The 23692-nt window shown below is 43.1% G+C and overlaps 1 protein-coding gene across 2 annotated transcripts in view; it reads left to right on the forward strand.

Moving 5' to 3' along the window:
- Window positions 1-23692, forward strand: part of LOC122540169 (calponin-1) — a 65818-nt gene that overhangs the window by 21050 nt on the left and 21076 nt on the right. Inside the window, exons 1-3 of one of the 2 annotated variants that reach the window (XM_043675500.2) lie at window positions 17403-17554; window positions 21009-21130; window positions 22050-22116. In XM_043675500.2, the coding sequence (XP_043531435.1) occupies window positions 17495-17554; window positions 21009-21130; window positions 22050-22116 (249 nt within the window). In that variant the 5' untranslated portion in view covers window positions 17403-17494. Of the gene's footprint in view, window positions 1-17402; window positions 17555-21008; window positions 21131-22049; window positions 22117-23692 lie in introns of those variants that run through there. The other variant, XM_087983481.1, reaches the window with a different exon arrangement.

Raw genomic sequence — 23692 nt, forward strand, 5'->3', positions numbered from 1 at the left:
GTTCCACATGGGATACTGATTAGCAAGGTTAGACCTCATGGAATACAGGGAGAACTAGCCATTTGGATACAGAACTGGCTCAAAGGTAGAAGACAGAGGGTGGTGGTGGAGGGTTATTTTTCAGACTGGAGGCCTGTGACCAGTGGAGTGCCACAAAAATCGGTGCTGGGTCCTCTACTTTTCATCATTTATATAAATGATTTGAATATGAGCACAAGAGGTATAGTTAGTAAGTTTGCTGATGACACCAAAATTAGAGGTGTAGTGGACAGTGAAGAAGGTTACCTCAGATTACAATGGGATCTTCATGAGATGGTCCAATGGGCCGAGAAGTGGCAAGTGAAGTTTAATTTAGATAAATGCGAAGCGCTGCATTTTGGGAAGGCAAATCAGGGCATTTATATATTTAATGGCAAGGTCCTGGTGAGACCCAGCACCGATCCTTGTACCACACTGCTGGTCACAGGCCTCCATTCTGAAAAGCAACCCTCCACCAAAACCTTCTTTCTCAAACCTTCAAGCCAGTTCTGTATCCAAATTGCTAGTTCTCCTCATATTCCATAGGATCTAACCCTACTAACCACTCTACCATGGGGAACCTTGTTGAACGCTCATTCACCAAAAAAAAGGAGGGGGTGCAAACACACCCCTGGTGAGAGTCATACCTGGCACAAAGGAAGATAGTTGTGGTTGTGGAGGGTCAGTCATCTCAGCTCCAGGATATCTCTACAGGAGTCCCTCAGGGTAGTGTCCTAGGCCCAACAATCTTCAGCTGCTTCCTCAATGACCTTCCCTCTGTCATAAGGTCAGAAGTGGGGATGGTCACTGATGATTACACAATATTCAGCACCATTCTTGACTCCTCAGATACTGAAGCAGTCCGTGCTCAAATGCAACAAGATCTGGACAATATCTAGGCTTGAGCTCACAAGTGTCAATTAACATTTGTGCCACACAAATGCCAGACAATGATCATCACCAATAAGAGACACTGTAACCACCGCCCCTTGACATTAAACGGTATTGCCATCACTGAATCCCCCACTGTCAACATCCTTGGCATTACCATTAACCAGAGACTCAACTGGACTCACCACATAAACACAGTGGCTACAGGAACAGGTCAGAGACTAGTGATACTGCGATGAGTAACTCACCCCTGACACCCCAAAGTCTAGCCACCATCTATAAGGCACAAGTCAGGAATGTGATGGAATACTCCCCACTTACCCAGATGGGGGCAGCTCCAACAACACTCAAGAAACTTGACACCATCCAAGACAAAGCAGCCCGTTTGATTTGCACCACATCTATAAACATTCAATCCCTGCACCACCAGCGCTCAGTCGCAGCAGTGTGTACTATCCACAAGATGCACTGCAGAAATTCACCAAAGATCCTTAGACAGCACCTTCCAAACCCTTGACCACTTCCATCTGGAAGGACAAGGGCAGCAGGTACTTGGGAACACCACCATCTGCAAGATCCCCTCCAAGCCACTCACCACCCTGACTTGGAAATATATGGCCGTTCCTTCACAGTCATTGATCAAAATCCTGGAATACCTCCCTACTGGCATTGTGGGTCAACTCACAGCAAGTGGACTACAACGATTCAAGAAGGCAGCTCACCACTATCTTCTCAAGGGCAACTAGAGATGGGCTATCAATGCTGGCCAGCCAGCAACACCCAAGTCCTACAAATGAATTTTTTTTAAAAATAAGGCCTTGAATGTTCTGACATATTTTCACCCAAGTAACTTTTTAAAATGTTGGGAACCCTGCCTCAGGATAACACTGTCTCAGCAAGTAAGGTGATAAACTAAACAGGAAGGTTATCACAATTACAAAGAGGGCAACGTTTCAAATTTTTAAAAATGTTTGGTATTCCTGTCGTCATAATTCAGTTACACGCAAAGATTAAGTTAATTACTATTTAAAACTAGTTCTTTGTGTTTTCAAGAATTGAATATCAATTGCCTTGTTCTCTAATCACTAACTTCTTCAGGATTCCTAAAGAGTAGCTCCAGGGAGTGTAAAGGAATGCTCAGATTATCCAAATCTCCTCCTTAAAAAGGCACATGGCACTAATTCAAGCAGCTATTCTGTGAACCAGAGCCCAGACTCCACACTCAGCCCAATGCAGCTGTGTAAGTAGTAGTGACATCACTGGGGAATCTTATACTAAAAAAGGAGCTGTTCTCTTCACAACCACCTCTGTGACTCAGTGACAGCTTTAGTCCAGCAATAGTCAAAGAGCAGCAAAAATAGACTGACTTAATAGAATAAAACGAGCAGAATGACATCACTCCACATTACCTCAGATAATCAAATTATTGATCTTATCCTTCTTACTGTAGTGTAACAGTAGCAAATACATCATCAAATTCTGAGCATCTTCCATAGACCGGAGATTGACTTCCATTTGACAACACATGCAACATTCACCAATACAATCAGGCATTGTGTACTCACCATTATACACAATATGAACATACAAATCCACAGCAGAATTAGACCATTTGGCCCTTCAAACCTGTTCCACCATTCACTAAGACCACAGATGATTTGTTTGTGTTTCAGATGTCACATTCCCATCAACCCCAAGTACTTTTGATTCTCTTTCTAATAAGAATCTATCCACCTCTGCCTTAAAAATATGCAATAACCTCCCCCCCCCCCGCCAACTGCCTTCTAAGACAAAGAATTCCAAAGTTGCATAACCCTCAGAAAAAAAATTCTCAAATATCCTAAATGCCTAATTTTAAAACAGTGCTTCCTAGTTCTGGACTGACCCACAAGATGAAATATCCTTTCCATTACAGTCACATTGTAAAGACCAGTCAGGAACTTATAAACTTCAACCAAGTCGCTCCTCACACTTCTAAACTCTAGTGAAATCTTATAAGACAACCCAACCATTCCAGGTTTCAATCAGTAAACCTTCATAAAAGGAAGAAAATCATGCATATTTGAAATGTGGTCTCACCTGGACCCCAAATACCTTCTTTCTTATGTGTTCAATTCCTTTCATAATAATTTCTTTGCATTAGCCTTTTGTAATAGTTGCTGTAGCTGCATACTAGCTTCTTGTGACTCATCTAGATCCCCTGCACCTCAGAATTCTTCCTATGAAAGTGAACTTCACATTTTTTCACATTATATTTCATCTGCCAGATTTTTACCCCTCTATTAACTCAACGTATATCTATCTGTATCGTCCTTACGTACTCCTTCCTGCATATTTCACTAAGTGTCATTTTCAAATTTAACCACCATGCTTTCAATCCCCCAATCCTCATCATTGACGTCAATTGTAAAAAGCTAAGGGGACAACACAGACCCCTATTACACCCCACTCATCACATCCTGACAATGTTAACTCCACATGAGCTCCTACTTCACATAATAATCTTTTATGTTAATGTTCAAATCTTTATAAAAACTCAAACTCATGTCTGTAGCCTGAACCAAATACTGAAAGTACCCAATACAAAATATTACAAAGTGATTGGGCCAGCAGAGTGGGTGTGAAAACAGATTTCTACAAACGAAAATTGAGTTTATGTCTTCCAGAAGCTGCTATCTGTCTGAACTGCGAGGTGTTTAGAATGAGAGCTTTGGCAGTTAATGCCTTATGTCCATATAAAGTCTGAGATCTCCCGAACTGCATGTTTATACAATTGATGTTGGCACCAGCTGAAACGGGAGTCTGATTGCTCCCAGATTTGATCCCTCTGGTCTCTGAATGTGAGCAGTGAGGTGCAAGGACTTATAAGGCAGTGTTGTGGTAATATAAGCTCTGTAAAAACATGCTGATTTACTGTCTCAACCTCAGTTTAGTATCAGTGGCTTTATTTCATCAGACTGTAAACTCCTTTCTTCACAGGACACCCATCTTTACCTTCACTCATATTGTGACTGAGTTAACCCTTGGATAGCTCGACTCTCTGACCTATTCTTTGTTTGGATTGCAGTCTTTTTTTGGAGTTGAAATGCAGCATTTCCCTCATTTATTGGCTGTAAGTCTAATAATCTACAGTCACTATTATTCCATAATTCATTATGAATCTCAAGGTTTCTGAATATTTTTCATTATAATCGGCACATCTTTCTAATTCAGATACCAATTATGTATTCGCATAAATACATCTGCAATTCCTTATGAAACTGAAATATTAAAACTTTCACTTGTACGGTGAAGTATGAAAGAACTTGCATTTCTATAGCACCATTGACCACCTCAGAACTTCCAAATGCTGTACACCTAAATACATGCAGTCACCGTTGTGATGTAGAACAACAGTTGAAACTTTATTGCTGGAACAGCACAGCAGGTCAGGCAGCATCCAGGGAACAGGAGATTCGACGTTTCGGGCACAGGCCCTTCTTCGGCCTGTGCCCGAAACGTCGAATCTCCTGTTCCCTGGATGCTGCCTGACCTGCTGTGCTGTTCCAGCAATAAAGTTTCAACTTTGATCTCCAGCATCTGCAGACCTCACTTTCTCCTCTGATGTAGAACAACAGCCAATTAGGACCAAGCAAGACCTCAAAGGAGCAATGTGATGTAAATCAGATAATGCTGGTTTGAGAATATTGGGTGTGAAACAGGTTCCTTGTACACCAAGAAGAATCCTCTGTTCTTCAGAACAATGTCATGGGACCTTTTTTTTAATCAAACACCAAGGTCACTGAGGTGCAGTGGAGCATTGGTTTAACTTTGAATCTGAAATAGAGCATATATCATGATGCAATGCTCCCTCCGGATTAAGTGCCAACCTGGACAGTAGATGAAATCTCTGGAATGAAATGAAAATGCACAACCTTATAATTGAGAGGCAAATATGCTACTACTGAGCCAAAAGACACAGTCACAGCATTTTCATGTGCCTTTCATACAGGAGAAGTCATCATTTACCTCCTGTAACTCTGTCGAAAACATTGTTTCATATCTGACAGAATAACATTGTACAATCTCATCTGAAACAATACTCACAGATAAAACTCCCAACAACCTCGGCAAGTGTCGTGGCCATCTCTGAGGAGAAAGTACGGGGGAAGCTGAAGTCTGAAGATAGGTAAATTAATTGGACCAGATGGACTACACCCCAGAGTACTGAAGGAGATAGCTGAGGAGATTGTCAAGATATTGGTGATGAACTTTCATGAATCACTAGAGTCATGGATGTTCCCAGAGGAGTGGAAAATGGTTATATAATTGCCCTGTTGAAGGCTGGAGGCAGTAACAGGAAATTAGATAGTTAGCCTGACCTCAGTTATTGGTAAGAATTTAAGAGTCCACTATTAAGGATGAGATTGTGGAGTACTTGGAAGTGGGAGAAAGTGAGGACTGCAGATGCTGGAGATCAGAGTTGAGAGTGTGGTGCTGGAAAAGCACAGCAGGTCAGGCAGCATCCGAGGAGCAGGAGAATAATCAGGATGTCCGAAACATCGATTCTCCTGCTCCTCAGATGCTGCCTGACCTGCTGTGCTTTTCCAGCACCGTACTCTTGAGTGCTTGGAAGTACATGGTAAAATATTGCTGAGTCAGCACGGGTTCAGCAAGGGGAGATCATGATTAGATTCCCTACAGTGTGGATACAGGCCCTTCGGCCCAACAAGTCCACACTGACCCTCCGAAGAGTAACCCACCCAGCTCCATTTCCCTCTGACTAATGCACCTAACACTATGGGCAATTTAGCATGGCCAATTCCCTGACCTGCATGATAAATTATTAGAATTCTTTGAGTAGGTATGACCAAGTTAGATAACGGAGGGGCCAGTGGACATGATCTATTTGGATTTCCAGGAAATCTTTAACCAGGTGCCGCATAGGAGGCTGCTATATATGATAACAGCAAGTATGTTAGGGACATGGTACCGGCATGGATAGAGGATTGGCTGACTGGCAGAAGGCAGAGAATGGATACAAAGCAGATGACACAAAGATAGGTGGAGGGACAGATAATTTTGAGAAGGCAGGGAGACTGCAGAAGGCCTTGGACAGACAAGGAGAGTGAACAAAGTGCCAGATGGAACACAATGTAGGAAAGTGTGAGGTTATGCACTTTGGTAGGAAGAACAGAGGTGTAGACTATATTCTAAATAGAATCATGGAGTCATACAGCATGGAAACCGATCCTTCACTTCAACTTGTCGACCATGTTCCCAAACTAAACTAGTCCCATTTGCCTGCATTTGGCCCATATCCCTCCAAACATTTCCTACAGATGTTCCTACCCAAATGTCTTTTAAATGGTGTAATTGTACCTGCATCCACCACATCCTCTAGCTGTTCATTCCACACACAAACCTGTCTCTGTGTAAAAAAGCTGCCCCTCATGTCCTCTTTAAATCTTCCTCCTCTCACCTTAAAAATATGTCCCCTAGTTTTGAACTCCTCCACCCTAGGGAAAATACGGTTTCTATTCAACTTATCTATGTCCCTCATGATTTTATAAGCCTCAATAAGGTCACCCCTCGATCTTCTACACTCCATTGAAAAACGTCCCAGCCTATCCAGCCTATTCTTATAACTTAAAGCCTCCATTTCCAGTAACGTACTGGTAAGTCTCTTCTGAACCTTCTCCAGCATAATAATATCCTTCCTATAACAGGGTGACCAGAACTGGGTACAGTACTCCAGAAGTGGCCTCACCAATATCCTGTGCAACCTCAACGTGACATCCTAACCCCTATATTCAAACGTTTGAGCAGTGAAGGCAAGCATGTTAAACGCACATTTCAAAGAATTATGTACCTGAACTTTCTACAACACTATTCAGAGCCCTACTGTCAATTGTCGAAGTCCTGTCTTTCATTGTTTTATCAAAATGCAATACCTCTCAGTTATCGAGTTTTGAGAAGATTTGTAGCTCAGGTTGAGGTTTTGGATGTAGATTTGCTCACTGAGCTGGAAGGTTCATTTTCAGATGTTTCATCACCATACTAAGTAACATCTTCAGTGAGCCTCCAGAGGTTCACTGTAGATATTACCTAGTATGGTGACGAAATGTCTGAAAATGAACCTTCCAGCTCAGTGAGCAAATCTACATCCAGAACCTCTCGTTCATATCCAAATAAAACTCCAGCTGCCACTCTTCCACCCATTGACCAAATTGATCAAAATCTCTTTGTAATCTTAGATAACCTCCTTCACTGTCCACTATACCACCAATTTTGGTGTAATTCACAAACTTACTAACCATGCCTCCTATATTCTCATTCAAATTGTTTATATAAATGACAAAATTTGGATCTAATACCGATCCCTGTGAATTACCACTGGTCACAGGCCTCCTACCATTAAGCCAATTTTGCATCTAACTGGCAAGCCATAAAGCTTTGGAAATCTGAGGCATTAAAGGACTTTAATGAACTGTAGTTGAGGATTCTCTTAAGGTAAACATGCAGATTCAGAGGGCTTGAATACAAGAGCTGGGATGTACAGCTGAGGCTGTACATCACCCTGGACAGGATCACCTGGCACTGACCTAGGCACTGGAAAAGACAACGGCAGAAACAGTCCTGTTGACCCTGCAAAATCCTCCTCAATAACATATGGGGGCTAAGACCAAAATTGGGAGAGCTGTCTCACAAACTAGTCTAGCAACAGCTTGATATAGACATATTCACAGAATCCTACCTTACAGACAGTCTCAGTCACCACCATCACGCATTCCTGCATATGTCACTTGCAGTTCACACCCAGTAGAGGGGGTGGCACAGTGGTAAACAGTCTGGGAGTATTGATTCAACATTGACTCTGGATCCCAGAAAGTCTTGTGGCTTCGGGTTAAACATGGGCAAGGAAGACTCCTGCTGATTACCACATACTCTCCACCCTCAGCTGATGAATCGGTACTCCTCCACGTTGAACAAGACTTAGAGTAAGCGCTGAGGATGGCAAGGGCACACAATGTACTCTGGGTGGAGGATTTCAATGTTCACCACCAAGAGTGGTTCAGCAGCAATACTACTGATCGAGCTGGTCGGGTCCGAAAGGACATAGCTGCTAGACTGGTCTGCGGTAGGTGGTGAACATAGAACATAGAACATAGAAGAATACAGCGCAGTACAGGCCCTTTGGCCCTCGATGTTGCGCCGATCCAAGCCCACCTAACCTATACTAACCCACTATCCTCCATATACCTATCCAATGCCCGCTTAAATGCCCATAAAGAGGGAGAGTCCACCACTGCTGCTGGCAGGGCATTCCATGAACTTACGACTCGCTGAGTGAAGAACCTACCCCTAACTTCAGTCCTATATCTACCCCCCCTTAATTTAAAGCTATGCCCCCTTGTAATACCCGACTCCATACGCGGGAAAAGGTTCACACTGTCAACCCTATCTAACCCCCTAATCATCTTGTACACCTCAATCAAGTCACCCCTAAACCTTCTTTTCTCTAATGAAAACAGCCCCAAGTGTCTCAGTCTTTCCTCATACGATCTTCCTTCCATACCAGGCAACATCCTGGTAAACCTCCTCTGCACCCGTTCCAGTGCCTCCACATCCTTCCTATAGTATGGCGACCAAAACTGCACACAATATTCCAGATGCGGCCGCACCAGAGTCTTATACAACTGCATCATGACCTCAGGACTCCGGAACTCAATTCCTCTACCAATAAAAGCCAGTACGCCATATGCCTTCCTCACCGCACTATTTACCTGGGTGGCAACTTTCAGAGATCTGTGTACATGGACACCAAGATCCCTCTGCTCATCCACACTACCAAGTATCCGACCATTAGCCCAGTACCCCATCTTTTTGTTATTCTTCCCAAAGTGAATCACCTCACATTTAGCTACATTGAATTCCATTTGCCACCTTTCTGCCCAGCTCTGCAGCTTCTCTATATCCTGCTGTAACCTGCCACATCCTTCCTCACTGTCAACAACTCCTCCGACTTTCGTATCATCCGCAAACTTGCTCACCCAACCTTCTAACCCCTCTTCCAGGTCATTTATAAAAATGACAAACAGCAATGGTCCCAAAACAGATCCTTGCGGAACACCGCTAGTGACGGCACTCCATGAAGAAACTTTGCCATCAACTACTACCCTCTGTCTTCTTCCATCCAGCCAATTCCCAATCCAAACCTCCAACTCACCCTCAATGCCATATCTCCGCATTTTCTGCAGTAGCCTACCATGGGGAACCTTATCAAACGCCTTACTAAAATCCATATATACCACATCTACCGCTTTCCCCTCATCAACCTCCTTCGTCACCTTTTCAAAGAATTCAATAAGGTTTGTGAGGCATGACCTGCCCTTCACAAAACCATGCTGACTATCCTTGATCACATTATTCCTATCCAGATGTGCATAAATCCTATCCCTTACAATTCTCTCTAAGACTTTGCCCACAACAGAAGTGAGACTCACCGGCCTGTAGTTACTAGGGTTATCCCTACTCCCCTTTTTGAACAAGGGAACCACATTTGCTATCCTCCAGTCTTCTGGCACTACTCCTGTAGACAAAGAGGACATCAAAATCAAGGCCAATGGCTCTGCAATCTCCTCCCTTGCTTCCCAGAGAATCCTAGGATAAATGCCATCAGGCCCAGGGGACTTATCTATTTTCACCTTTTCCAGGATTTCCAACACCTCTTCTCTACATACCTCAAAGCCATCCATTCTACTTATTTGTGACTCAGTATTCATTTCGACGACAATGCCCTGTTCCTGAGTAAATACTGAAGAAAAGTATTCATTCAGTGTCTCCCCAATCTCTTCCGCCTCCACACGCAACTTCCCACTACTATCCTTGACTGGACCTATTCCTACCCTAGTCATTCTTTTATTCCTAACATACCTATAGAAAGCCTTAGGGTTTTCCCTAATCCTACCGACTAAGGACCTTTCATGTCCCCTCCTTGCTGCTCTTAGCTCTCTCTTCAGGTCCTTCCTGGCTACCCTATAACTCTCAATCGCCCCAATTGAACCTTCACGTCTCATCTTGAGATAGGCCGCCCTCTTCCATTTAACAAGGGATTCCAATTCCTTATTAAACCACGGCTCCCTCGCACGACCCTTTCCTCCCTGCCTGACAGGTACATAATTATCAAGGACACTCAATAGTTGCTCCTTGAACAAGCTCCACATATCATTTACACTCTTGCCTTGGAGTCTACTTTTCCAAGCCACACATCCTAAGTCATGCCTCACCGCATCATAATTTCCCTGACCCCAGCTATAACTCTTGCCCTGTAGTACACACTTATCCCTCTCCATCACGAGAGTAAAAATCACCGAATTATGGTCACTATCCCCAAAGTGCTCACCTACCTCTAATTCTAACACCTGGCCTGGTTCGTTACCCAGAACCAAATCCAGTATGGCCTCACCTCTTGTTGGCCTATCTACATATTGTGTCAGGAAACTCTCCTGCACACATTGAACAAACACTGACCCATCTAACGAACTCGAGCTATAGCTTTCCCAATCAATATCAGGAAAGTTAAAGTCCCCCATAACAACCACCCTATTACTGTCACTCATCTCCTGAATCACCTTCCCTATCCTTTCTTCTACGTTTCTAGGACTATTGGGAGGCCTGTAAAAGACTCCTAACAGGGTGACCTCACCTTTCCTATTCCGAACCTCAGCCCAAACTACCTCAGATGGCAAGTCCTCATCCATCGTCCTTTCCACCACTGTAATACTATCTTTGACAAGCAATGCCACACCTCCCCCTCTTTTACCCCCACCTCTGACCCTACTAAAACATTTAAATCCTGGAACCTGCAACAGCCAATCCTGTCCCTGTTCTAGCCATGTCTCCGTAATAGCCACAACATCGAAGTCCCAGGTACCAACCCACGCTGCAAGTTCACCTACCTTATTTCGTATACTTCTTGCATTGAAGTATACACACTTCAAGCCACAATGGTGAGGTAACCAACAAGAGAGAAAACCATACCTGACCTCATCCTTACCAATCTGCCAGCTGCAAATGCATTTGTCCACAACAGTATGAGTAAGAGTGACCACCGCACAGTCCTTATAGCGATGAAGTCCTGCCTTAACATTAAGAATAACCTCCATCATGTTGTGTGACATTACCACTGTGCTAAATAGCACAGATTATGACCAAATCTAGCAACTCAAGATTGGGCATCTTTGAGGCGCTGTGTACCGTCAACTTCAGAATTGTACTCCAACACAATCTGTAGCCTCATGGCCCCAGTATATCCCCCATCAAGCCAGGTGATCAACCTTGGTTCAGTGGAGAGTGCAGGAGGGCAAGCCATGAGTAGCACCGCGCATACCTGAAGATGAGGTGTCAACCTGGTGAAGCCACTAAATGGGACCACTTGCATGCCAAACAGTGTAAGCAGCAAGTGATAGACAGAGCTAAGTGATCCTACGGATCCTGGAGATCTAAGCTTTGCAGTCCTGCCACATCCAGTTGTGAATGGTGGTGGACGATTAAACAACTCACTGGAGGAGGAGGCTCTACAAATATCCCCATCTTCAATGATGGAGGAGTCGAGCACATCAGTGCAAATGATAAGGCTGAAGTTTTCGTGGCAATCTTTGGTCAGATGTGCTGGGTGGATGATCCATCTCGAGCTCCTCCAGTGGTCCCAGCTTTACAGATACCAGTCTTCAGCCAATTCAATTCACTCCATGTGATATCAAAAAACGGCTGGAGGCATTGGATACTGCAAAGGCAATGAGCTCTGATATCATTTCAGCAATAGTATTCAAGGCTTGCTCCTGAACTTGCTACTCCCCTAGCCAAATTCTTCCAATACAATTACAATATTGGCATCTACCAATGGGAAAATTGCCCAAGCATATCCTGTACATATAAAGCAGGACAAATTCAACCCAACCAATTACCACTCCGTCAGTCTACTGTTGATCATCAGTAAAGTGATGGAAGGTGTCGTCAAAAGTGCTTTTAAGCAGCATCTGCTCAGCAATAGCCTGCTCAATGACACCCAGTTTGGGTTCTGCCAGGGCCATTCAGCTCCTGATCCCATTAGAGTCTTGGTTCAAATATGGACAAAAGAGCTGAATTTCAGAGGTGAGTTGAAAGTGATAGTCTTTGACATCAAGGCTGCATTCGACTGAGTGTGGCATTAAGAAGCCCTAACAAAACTGGAATCAAAGGACATCAGGGGGCAAACTCTCCAGCAGTTGGAGTCATACCTGGCACATAGGAAGGTGGTCATGATTGTTGGAGGTCAGTCATCTCAGCTCTTGGAACATCTCTGCAGGAATTCCTCAAGGTAGTATCCTCGGCCCAACCATCTTAAGCTGCTTCATCATAAGGTCTGAAGTGGGGATGTTCGCTGATGATTGCACAATTTTCAGCACCATTCATGACTCCTCAGATACTGAAGCAGTCTGTGTTCAAATACAACAAGATCTGTACAATATCCAAGCTTGGGCTGACAATTGGCAAGTAACATTCGTGCCACACAAATGCCAGGCTATGACCATCACCAAAATGACCATCACTGTGCATTAGGCATGGTGGCTCAATGGTTAGCATTGCTGCCTCATCGTGCCAGGGACCTGGGTTTGATTCCAGCCTCGAGTAACTGTCTGTGTGGAGTTTGCATATTTTACATCTGTCTGCATGGGTTTCCTCCAGGTGCCCCTGTTTCCTCCCACAATCCAAAGATGTGCCGATTAGATGAATTAGCCACGCTAAACTGCTGATTTTCAGGGATATGTAGGTTAGGTGCATTAGTCAGAGGTAAAGATAGAGTAATGGGGAATGGGCTTGGGTGGGATACTCTTCAGAGGTTGATGTGGACTAGTTGGGGGCTATGGGCCTGTTTCCACACTGTAGGGATTCTATACTTCTACACAGGAGACAATCTAACCACCCCACCCCTTCGCATTCAACAGTGTTATCATCACTGAATGCCCCACTATGAACATCCTGTGGGTAATCACTGACCAGAAACTCAACTCACCACATAACACCGCACTACAAGAGCAGGACAGAAGCTAGGAATACTGCGGTGAATAACTCACCTCCTGACTCAAAGCTTGTCGATCATCTACAAGACACAAGTCAGTGGTGTGATGGAATACTCCCCACTTGTCTGGATGAGTGCAGCCCCAAAAACACTCAAGAAGCTTGACACCATTGTAGACAAAGCAGCCGCTTGATTGGTACCACATCCACTCCAGCTACCACTGACGCTCACTGATTCACTGCAGAAATTCACAAAAGATCCTCACACACCACCTTCCAAATCCATGACCACTTCCATCTAGAAGAACAACGGTAGCAGATATATGGGAACAACCTTCAAGGTCCCCTCCAAGTCACTCACTATCCTGACTTGGGAATAGATCTCCGTTCTTTCACCACTGCTGGGTCAAAATCCTGGAATTCCCTCCCTAATGGCATTGAGGGTCAACCTACAGGAGGTAGACTGCAGCAGTTCAAGAAGGCAGCTCACCACCACCTTCTCAAGGGCAACTAGGAATGGACAATAAATGCTGGCCAACCAGAATTATCCACGTCTCACACAATGAATAATTTTTTTAAAAAATCAATTGGAATACTGTGAGCTGTTTTAAGCCCTGTTTCTAAGAAAGGGCACACTGGCTTTGGAATACATTCAGAGGGGGTTCACAAGAATGATCCCGGGGATAATGGGCTTGTCAGAGGGGGAGAGGTTGTGGACTCTGGGTCTGTACTCGATGGAGTTAGAAGAATGAAGCAGATCTCATTGAAACTTACAGAATACTGAGAGGTTTAGATAGAGTGGACATGGAGAAGATGTTTCCATTAGCAGGAGAGACCAGGAACCGAAGGGCACAGCCCTCAAAGTGAATGGGTGACTCTATATAACTGATATGAGGAAGAAATTCTTCAGCCAGAGGGTGGTGACTCTGTGGAACTCATTGCCCGAGAAGGCTGTGGAGGCCAAGGCCTTGAGTGTATTTAAGACAGAGATAGATGGGTTGAGACCCATATCAACCATAAGTGAATAGCAGATCAGACCCAACCGGCCAAATGGCATAATTCTGTTCCTATATCTTATGGTATTATGGTCAGTTGATCAAGTCTATTGTTGTCCAACACAATAGCCACAGACCATTTGTGGCTTACTGAGAATCTAGATGTGACTAGTTGCATTTCTAATTAGAAAGATGTTTAACATAAATAGGTTGATCTCAACAGCAAAGCACATTTGAAAAGCCAGATTTTCAGAGAATGGGATACCAGAGTCTATTTACAGATAAGTTTTCTACGTGGATCCTAACTGAACTCATAGAGTCATAGAGATGTACAGCATGGAAACAGACCCTTCGGTCCAACCTGTCCATGCTGACCAGATATCCCAACCCAATCTAGTCCCACCTGTCAGCACCCATATCCCTCCAAACCCTTCCTATTCATATACCCATTCAAATGCCTTTCAAATGTTGCAATTGTACCAAAACTCTTGGAATATCTGCTGGAGGAACTTTCAGCACTACCGATAAACCTTACATTCAATGAAGTATGTCATAATGGAAACCTCATAAAACCGCAGTCAACAGGAATCGAGGGAAAAGTCTTCCCTAGTTGGATTCATACCTGGTACAAAGGAAGATGATTGTAGTTTTTGGAAGTCAGTCATCTCAGCTCCTGGACATCACTGCAGGAGTTCCTCAGGGTAGTGCCTAAAGCCCAACCATCTTCAATTACTTCATCAATGACTTGCCCTCCATCATAATTCTTTGAAATTTGCATCACATATAGATAAGAGGTAGTGAGGACTGCAGATGCTGGAGAGTCAGAGTCAATAAAGTGTGGTGCTGGAAAAAGCACAGTAGGTCAGGCAGCATCCGAGGTGCAGGAGAGTCAACATTTCAGTCAGGACCTTTCATCAGTCCTGATGAAGGATCCTGCCCGAAACGTCGACTCGCTTGCTCCTCTGATGCTGCCTGACCTACTGTGCTTTTTCCAGCACCACACATTTTATACGGATAGGGTAGCTAAGATGGCGTTAGCACGCTTTGCTCAGACATTTGAGTATGGGAGTTTCTAGAGTATTGTGTTGAATTCTATTTGCCCTGTTATAGAAGGATACTATTAGCTGGTGAGGGGTCAGATAAGATTTACCAGGATGTTGGCAAGAATGGAAGATTTGAGTTATAAGGAGACTGGATAGGCTGGGTTTTTTCCCCTGGAGCTTAGGAGTTTGAGGAGTGCCTTTTTGGAGGTTTATAAAATCATGAGGGATATAGATAAGATGAATGGCAGGTATCTTTTCCCTAGGGTGGGGGATTTAAAGACAAGTGGACATATTTTTAAGGTGTGAAGAGAATGATTTAGAAAAGACTTGGGGGCATTCTTTTTTACGCAGAGAGTTGATTCCATAGAACCATAGAATCCCTACGGTGTGAAAACAGGCCTTTTGGCTCAACAAGTCCACATCAACCCTCTGAAGAGTAACCCACCCAGACCCATTCCTCTACCCTATTACTCTACATTTGCACTTGACTAATGCACCTAACCCACACATCCCTGAACATTATGGGCAATTTAGCAATTCACCTGACCTGCACATCTTTGGATTGTGGGAGGAAACCGGAGCACCCGGAGGAAACCCACGCAGACACGGGGAGAATGTACAAACTACACAGACAGTCACCCGAGGCTAGAATCAAACTCGGGTCCCTGGCATTGAGACAGCAGTGCTAACCACTGAGCCATTGTGTGTGGAATAAACATCTAGATGAAGTGGTGGATGTAGATACAGTTACAACGCTTAAAAGACATCTAAATAAGCACACAAGTAGGAAATGTTTGGAGGGATATACGTCAAGCAGAAGTGGGACTAGTATAGTTTGGGATGATGGTTGGCATGGACTGGTTGGATCAAAGAGTCTGTTTCTATGCTGTATGATTCTGTGACTGTATAAGGTCAGAAATAGGGATGTTAACTGAAGATTGCACATTGTTCAGCATTATTCATTACACAAACCATGTACAAATGCAGCAACAATGCTAGGCAATGACCATCTCTACCACGAGAAAATCTAACCATCATTCTTTCACATTCAATGGCTTTACAATCACTGATTCTCCACTACCAACATTCTGGGGGTCACTATTGACCAGAAACTGAACTGGATTAGTCACATAAATGCAGTGGCTGCAAGATCATGCCACATGCTAGGAAGCAGTAAATAACTCACCTCCTGACTCCACAAAACCTGTCCACTATGTACAAGGCTCAAGTCAGGAGTGAGATGCAATATTCCCCACTTGCCTGGCTGAGTGCAGCTCCAGCAGCAGAACCAAGCAAGCCACTTGATTAGCAGCACATCCAGATCCAGTCACTCAACCACTGACACAAAGTGGCAGCAGTGTTTACCATCCACAAGATACACAGCAGATATTCACCAAGGCTCCTTAGACAACACCTTTCAAAACTATGGGCACTACCATCCAGAAAGACAAAGACAGCAGATATATGAAAACAGCAGCACTTGCAAGTTCGCCTCCAAGCCACAGCCCATCTTGACTTGGAAATATATTACCATTACTTCTGTGTTGCTGTGTCAAGGTCTTGGAAATCCCTAACAGCATTGTGGATGCCCCTTCACCAAATGGATCACAGCAGTTCTCTAAGTAAATTCACTACCACCTTCTCAATGACAATTAGGAACTGCAATATTGGCCCAGCCAATGAAACCCACAACCTCTAAATTAATATAAAAAAAGGTATTTCCTTCATCGGCTGTTTCCTGAAGTGCTGATACTCAAAATTATTTCAAGTATTTTTATTCAACTGAGACCTTGAGTGAAGAAGCATCACTTATCCTGCATATTATTAATTCATTGAGCTTTGTTCTAAGTTATTCTGTCCACTAACCTGTCATAACCTTTCCATTTTTCTAGATGCTGCTGGTTAAAATAGCTCAGGAATTGTTTAAAATTCAGGCTGACTGCATTCTATCAGAAGATTAAATACTCAAGTAATATTATGTTGAATAATTCAAGATAACTTTGCTGAAAATTGAGCTTTTCTTTCGGTGAAGACCTATGTCAACTTGCCAAGTACTGAAGCTCAGCAAAGACTCACTACTCAACGGTTTGGTCAAATTCTGGAACTGCTCACTAGGACCTGGCCCTTTACGGGGATTGAGTTGGCTGGTCTTCCTCAGGAGCAAAAATCCTCTTAACATCTTAAAAATTTCCGATTTTTCTTTTATCTAACTCTAAAATTCTGATGTGAAATCAAACCAATCTCTGCTCAGATCCAAAATAAACAGACAACATGGAAAAAGTGACGACACTTCGTAAAATTCCAATAGGCAGGCATCACTGAAATTGTAAGCTAGACTTTCCTGATTTGCTGTCTTCTGAACCAATAGGATAAGTTTCTCAGCCCCCAACTAATTCAAGAGTTTGAAAAGTTTGGGAATTTTATGGGACTCTCAGAACTATCAAGAGAGAGAGAAAGCAGGTGTTGGTGCATGGGGATTGTAAACTTGCAAGAGGCAGCTCAGAAATGTCAGTTCATTTCAACAAGGGACCGGCATATGGTCTTTCAGCAGAGGTGAATCGCAAGGTAGGATTTGCCCTTTTTTTGTGTACAGAAACTCTGAATGTGCGGAATAAGTTATTTTACCCGAATGTTAGAGGTTAATGAGCCACAAGTCCACCAAAACATTTCATCAACAGGTCTCAGGTGATTTTTAAGGTTGTATTTAGAAACTTACAGAAAAGCACTGGCAATTTCTACTCTGTTCACTTTTAGCATCGATCGATAGCAATCTCTAGAAACTTTCCTTTCAATATTAGCTAGCTAGTCGATGAGTCAGGTTCCAAAGAGAATTTGGGAAATGAAGTCAGAAATGTGTCAGAGTTCAACAAGATAAAGGTAAACAAGTGTGATTTAAATTCAGTGAAAAAGAAACAGATGATATTTAATTCCCTTAAGTATTAGTTCCACAGGATGTAAACGGCAGCCAACAGACAACTGTTAAATGGCTGTGGTCACGTGGCTCCAGTCTGCATCTATTTGAGTTTTTATTAAAGCAATTTCAGAGTTTATAAAACTGAGACAGTTTGAGAACTTCAGTTCATGAGACCCGCTTTCATAAGTATTTCAACTTTAGTTGTAGCCAAAATTTCATTGTTTCACTGGAACTAATATTAAAATTATTTAGCTGCAGTCTTACTGGCAGCAGTGGCATTCCTTTGAGTACAAAAGGCTGAAGAAGGTTAGAGATTACATGAAGGAATGACAAATGTACTAAGCCTATCACCACAGAGTATGGTACACAAACAACTTGTGTAGCAGTTTGTTCAAATGAAAGGCTTGGCAGCAATTTTTTTTCTTGATGTAAATCTTCAGTTTAACTCAGCAATTCAAATTTATTCAATTTCATTGTAAATAATTGGATATTGAGATTTAAACTTTCTTATTTTTTGCTTTATTCTACGGACGTATAGCATAAGTTAGATACAATGACTTGTATAATCTTTTACCATTACAAAATGTCTCAAGAAACAGAATGTGACAAGGAGTCATATAAGGACAGGTGACCAGAAGTTCAGTCAAATGTAGCTTTACGAAATATCTTAGAAGGAAGAGAGACAGAGAGAAAGAGAAATTTAGGGAGAGAATTCCAGAGCTTACGGTCCAGACACCTTATGCATACATAAGAGCAAAAGTAGTTAGGGATGTGCAAGAAACTCAGACTGGAGGAGCATATAGATCTATGAGAACAGGGATGATGGGTGAATGGACTGTGCAAGTTAGAATGGGGCTATAATCTAGATGAGCTAATGTTTAGAGTGTTAAAGGGAGGTGGCTAATCTCGATAACATTGGCATTGTCAAGTCTGAATGTAACCAAAGTGAGTTTCAACAGAGGATAGACTGAGCCAGATATGGAGTTAGTCAATGTGGGCTGTGTTTCTAGTGGAAAAAGGGCATTGATTGGAAGCTGAACCTTAGAGTCAAATAAGATTACAATTCCATGAACCATCTGGCTAAGCCTCAGAAAGCTAATGTGGACAGCAATAGAGTAACCATAGTAAACGATATTTCCTTTACCTTCTCAGCCTATCTGTAGCCTTTGGCATGGTTGACTACAGCATCCATCACCCTTGCATGTATAAAATAAAAGAGATAAATAAACTGCAACAGTGGATTTAGTAGACCTAAGGGAAGAGCAGGCTGCAAAAGCACACTACAGTAGGAGATCTAGGCTGATGGCAACAAGTCAAAGTGTGAGCTAGAAACCATTGACACAGCAGCTCTACAAAAAACGAGTTAATGCAGGGTTTTGTGGATCTGAAAGCAGAGGCTTTGTGAGACTGAGTTCTGAAAATGTCCCTGCTGTTTTTCCCTCAGTGGCCCTCTTTTCTAGACCTCTGTCTGCTCCCACTGCTTTCTCATCATTTTGCCTTGGTCAAGTCTTTTACAATTTAATTACTCCATTCTTCAATTCTACCACAGAGCTTCCTTTCTGTTCTCTCCTGATTTCCTTACACTGTATTTGCTTAAAATTTGTTACATGTTGAACATTTTACAGTTCTGAACAATTAAAAATCTAAAATATTGACTTTGTTTCCCTACCTGAAGATGCAGCAGAACTTTCCATTTATACTGTTTGTGTCATCCTCTGCGTCTCCAAAGTGTTTTCAACCAGTGAGACACACAGGCTGACTTGGTGCAACTCCAACAATTGACTTGCAGGTCAATGAAATGCAATCATTGACCTCTCACTAATGATTAAATCACTGTCTCATGTTGTTTATTTTTACTTTTAAGTAATAAAACCTTGTTTTCAGCAATATCATTGCAATCTTTAATATCTTCTAAAATTCCATTAATAATCAATATAATACAAAACTGCACATAAACATAAAACAAAAATTCTTTAAAATTATACTAGGCTTTAATAGAATAAACACATAAAGAGCCTTTAACTTGCAAGAAGGACTAAAACTAGAGGCTGTCAATGTAAGGTAGCCACTAAAAAATCAAATTGTGAATTTAAAAGAAACATATTCTAGCAGGACAAGCTCACAGGAACAGATGGATCTTGGAGTACTTGTCCAAAAATCCCTGAAGGCGGCAGGACAGGTTAATATGGTAGTTAAGAAGCCATACAAGACATTTGCCTTTATCAGTCATGCCACAGATTATAATGGTCACAGCCTGCAGTTCTGGTCACCATCCTATAGGAAGAATATGATTACACTGGAGGGGATACAGAGGAGATTTACCAGAATGTTACTTAGGATGGAACATTTCAGCTATGAAGACAGGCTGGATAAGCTTGGGTTGTTTTCTTAAGAGCACAGAAAGCTGAGGGGATACCTGATGGAGGTATATAACATTATGAGGGACATAATAGGCTGATTTGAAAGCAGTTGTTCCTCTTAATCAAAGGCTCAATAATTTTAAGATGAAAGACAGGATGTCTAAAGAGGATTTTGAAGAAAAATATTTCCACCCAAAGGTTATTAGGAATCTGGAATGCACTAAGTGGGAGGGTAGTTGAGGTGAGTAACTTTCCTCCGGGTGCTCCGGTTTCCTCCCACAGTCCAAAGATGTGCAGGGTCAGGTGAATTGGCCATGCTAAATTGCCCGTAGTGTTCGGTAAGGGGTAAAAGTAGGGGTATGGGTGGGTTCGCTTCGGCGGGTCGGTGTGGACTTGTTGGGCCGAAGGGCCTGTTTCCACACTGTAATGTAATCTGTAATCTGTAATCAAAAACCTTTAAAAAGTACTTGGATAAGCATTTGAAACATCACAACATTCAAGCGCTGGAAAGTGGAACTAGTGTACATTTAATGTAGCTTTGGCAGTACAGACTTGAAGGGCCTCTTCTGTACTCTATGATTGTATCTTTAACCAAACAGAGACAATATGGTACTTGCTCCTAGAGAGAGTAACTGAGAAGATTTGTACAGTTACAATCAAGGGGTATCTAGATACACAAATGAAACAGGAAGAAATAGAGAGCTGTGGCTGAGAGTTTCACATGCATTTACTGTCTGACCTATAGATTGCCCAGAAATATGACCCACAGAAAGATGAGGCAATTCGGAGATGGATTGAAGATGTTACCGGAGCAACTCTTACAGAAAACCTAATGGAAGAACTGAAAAATGGAGTCATACTGTGCCAGTAAGCAGAAGTTTTGAAAATGTCCAAGACACAATTCTAGAAATAGAAGAATCCAAGTATAGAAGTCACAAGCTCCAAATTGGATCTGGGGCAAGCTGATCCCAGCTTGTTTGCGGCATAAATTCCTCTCACAATGCCTCTAAATTATATTTTTCACTGCACCCTGTGGTTTCTACCCCCTTTGAAACTATTCCCTGAAATGCCTGCCAGTGCCTTATTATTCAGTAATATTTGCTCATGTCTCTTTACTCTTTATTCTCAGCAATTCTCCCTCTGTGCTACAAGCAGATGCATTCATGCAGCAGCCAGGAAGATATCACACATTGGCAGGAAATGGCCATATGTAACAACATTTTAAGGGGATCATTCCCCCTCAGAATACTCTCCATCCTGGAATTTGCAAGTTCCTTGCTTTTCTCTATTATTACCAATACCTCACCATTCTGTTCTCTGACCATTACAAATCTATAGCTTTAGATTAGATTAGATTCCCCACAGCGTGGAAACAGGCCCTTCGGCCCAATACGTCCACACCGACCCTCCGAAGAGTAACTCACCCAGACTCATTTCCTGGCATTTACCCCTGACTAATGCACCTAACACTATGGGCACTTTAGCATGACCAATTCACCTGACCTGCACAACTTTTGGATTGTGGGAGGAAACCACAGCATCCGGAGGAAACTCACACAGACACAAGGAGAACTTGCAAACTCCACACAGACAGTTGCCCGTGGCTGGAATTGAACCCGGGTCCCTGGCGCTGTGAGGCAGCAATGCTAACCACTGAGCCACCATGCTGCCCCACTTTAGTACAGACTAGTCAAACTTTATTGTGTAAAGGGGTCCATAACTTCGTTTTTCCACATTCATATGAAAAGTATGATTGTATTTTATCTTGTATTTCCTTCTATTTAAGGCTGATAAATAAGCTTCAACCTGGTTCAGTGAAGAAAATTAGTGACTCACCACAGAACTGGCATCAGGTAATAAGTGAATGAATTAAATGTGTGCGTACGTCGATTGGTCTGGGCAACAATGTGAATATGAAAACTTTTGTTCTATTCTTCTAATGTTTAATTTCGACAAGGCCAGTATTTATGGGCCATCACCAATTGCCCTTACAAATCTGATGAAGAGGACCTTGATGAACTATTGTAGTCTGTGGGAATATTCCCACTCCTGCTAGGTACAGAACTCCAAGATTCTGACCCACCAAGACTGTGGTAAATGGTGACATTCAGCAATAATAAATCACAGAGAGAGGAAGACTGGATTCAAGAGAAGAAGGATGTGAAGTGGTAGGGATACAGGGAGGGTGCAAAGGCAATGTGGGGAGGTTGCTGGTGGGGGGGGGGGGGATGATAGGGAGGCTGAAAAGTGACAAGAACATTTTAAGGGGATCATTCCCCCTCAGAATACTCTCCATCCTGGAATTTGCAAGTTCCTTGATTCTCTCTATTATTACCAATACCTCACCATTCTGTTCTCTTACCATTACCATGAAATCATAGAGGTTATGAATTCAATTCCTCACAAATGAATATGAATTGTTAAGGCTCTGTAACTTTCAGAGTAATCATATCAGAGTAGTCACAAGTATAATTAACATTTGTCAGTTGTTAAAATTACATCAAGATTAAGATGTGATTTGCAGTAAAAAATATAGTAATGAGTTTTGGGTGGTTAGCACTGTTGCCTCACAGCGTCAGAGACCTGGGTTCAGATCCCGCCTCAGACGACTGTCTGTGTGGAGTTTGCACATTCTCCCCGTGTCTGCGTGGGTTTCGTTCGGGTGCTCCGGTTTCCTCCCATAGTCCAAAGCTGTGCAGGTCAGGTGAATTGGCCATGCTAAATTGCCCGTAGTGTTAGGTGCAGGGATAAATGTAGGGGAATGGGTCTGGGTGGGTTGCGCTTCAGCGGGTCGGGGTGGACTTGTTGGGCCGAAGGGCCTGTTTCCACACTGTAAGTAATCCAATCTAACCTAATCTCATAAAAGTTTCAAGCTTTATGTTTATGTGATGGATTTGCATTAGCTGTCACTTCATCAGTCTGCATAAGCTGTGCTTAGGGTAAATGTTTTATGTGTGTAGCTATGTGTCAGTTAAACTTTTGTTGCTAACTTGTGTGTTAAAGCTTCAAGTTTAATGGAAGGGTAATTCCAGAGTCAGTGTGTGTGTGGGAGGACAGGCGGGTGTCAGTGTGTGTGGGAGGACATGTGCGTGTCAGTGTGCGCGGGAGGACAGGCGGGAGTCAGTGTCTGTGTGCAAGAACAGGCGGGAATCAGTGTGTGCGGGAAGACAGTCGGGAGTCAGTGTCTGTGTGCAAGAACAGGCGGGAGTCACTGTGTGCGGGAAGACAGTCGGGAGGCAGTGTGTGTGCGAGGACAGGCGGGAGTCAGTGTGTGTGGGAGGACAGGCGGGAGTCAGTGTGTGTGGGAGGACAGGCGGGAGTCAGTGTGTGTGGGAGGACAGGCGGGAGTCAGTGTGTGTGGGAGGACAGGCGGGAGTCAGTGTGTGCGCGAGGACAGGCGGGAGTCAGTGTCTGTGTGCAAGAACAGGC

Source organism: Chiloscyllium plagiosum, unplaced genomic scaffold, assembly GCF_037043375.1.
Source record: "Chiloscyllium plagiosum isolate Xiang-an unplaced genomic scaffold, Cpla_swu_hap1 HiC_scaffold_45, whole genome shotgun sequence".
Taxonomy (NCBI): domain Eukaryota; kingdom Metazoa; phylum Chordata; class Chondrichthyes; order Orectolobiformes; family Hemiscylliidae; genus Chiloscyllium; species Chiloscyllium plagiosum.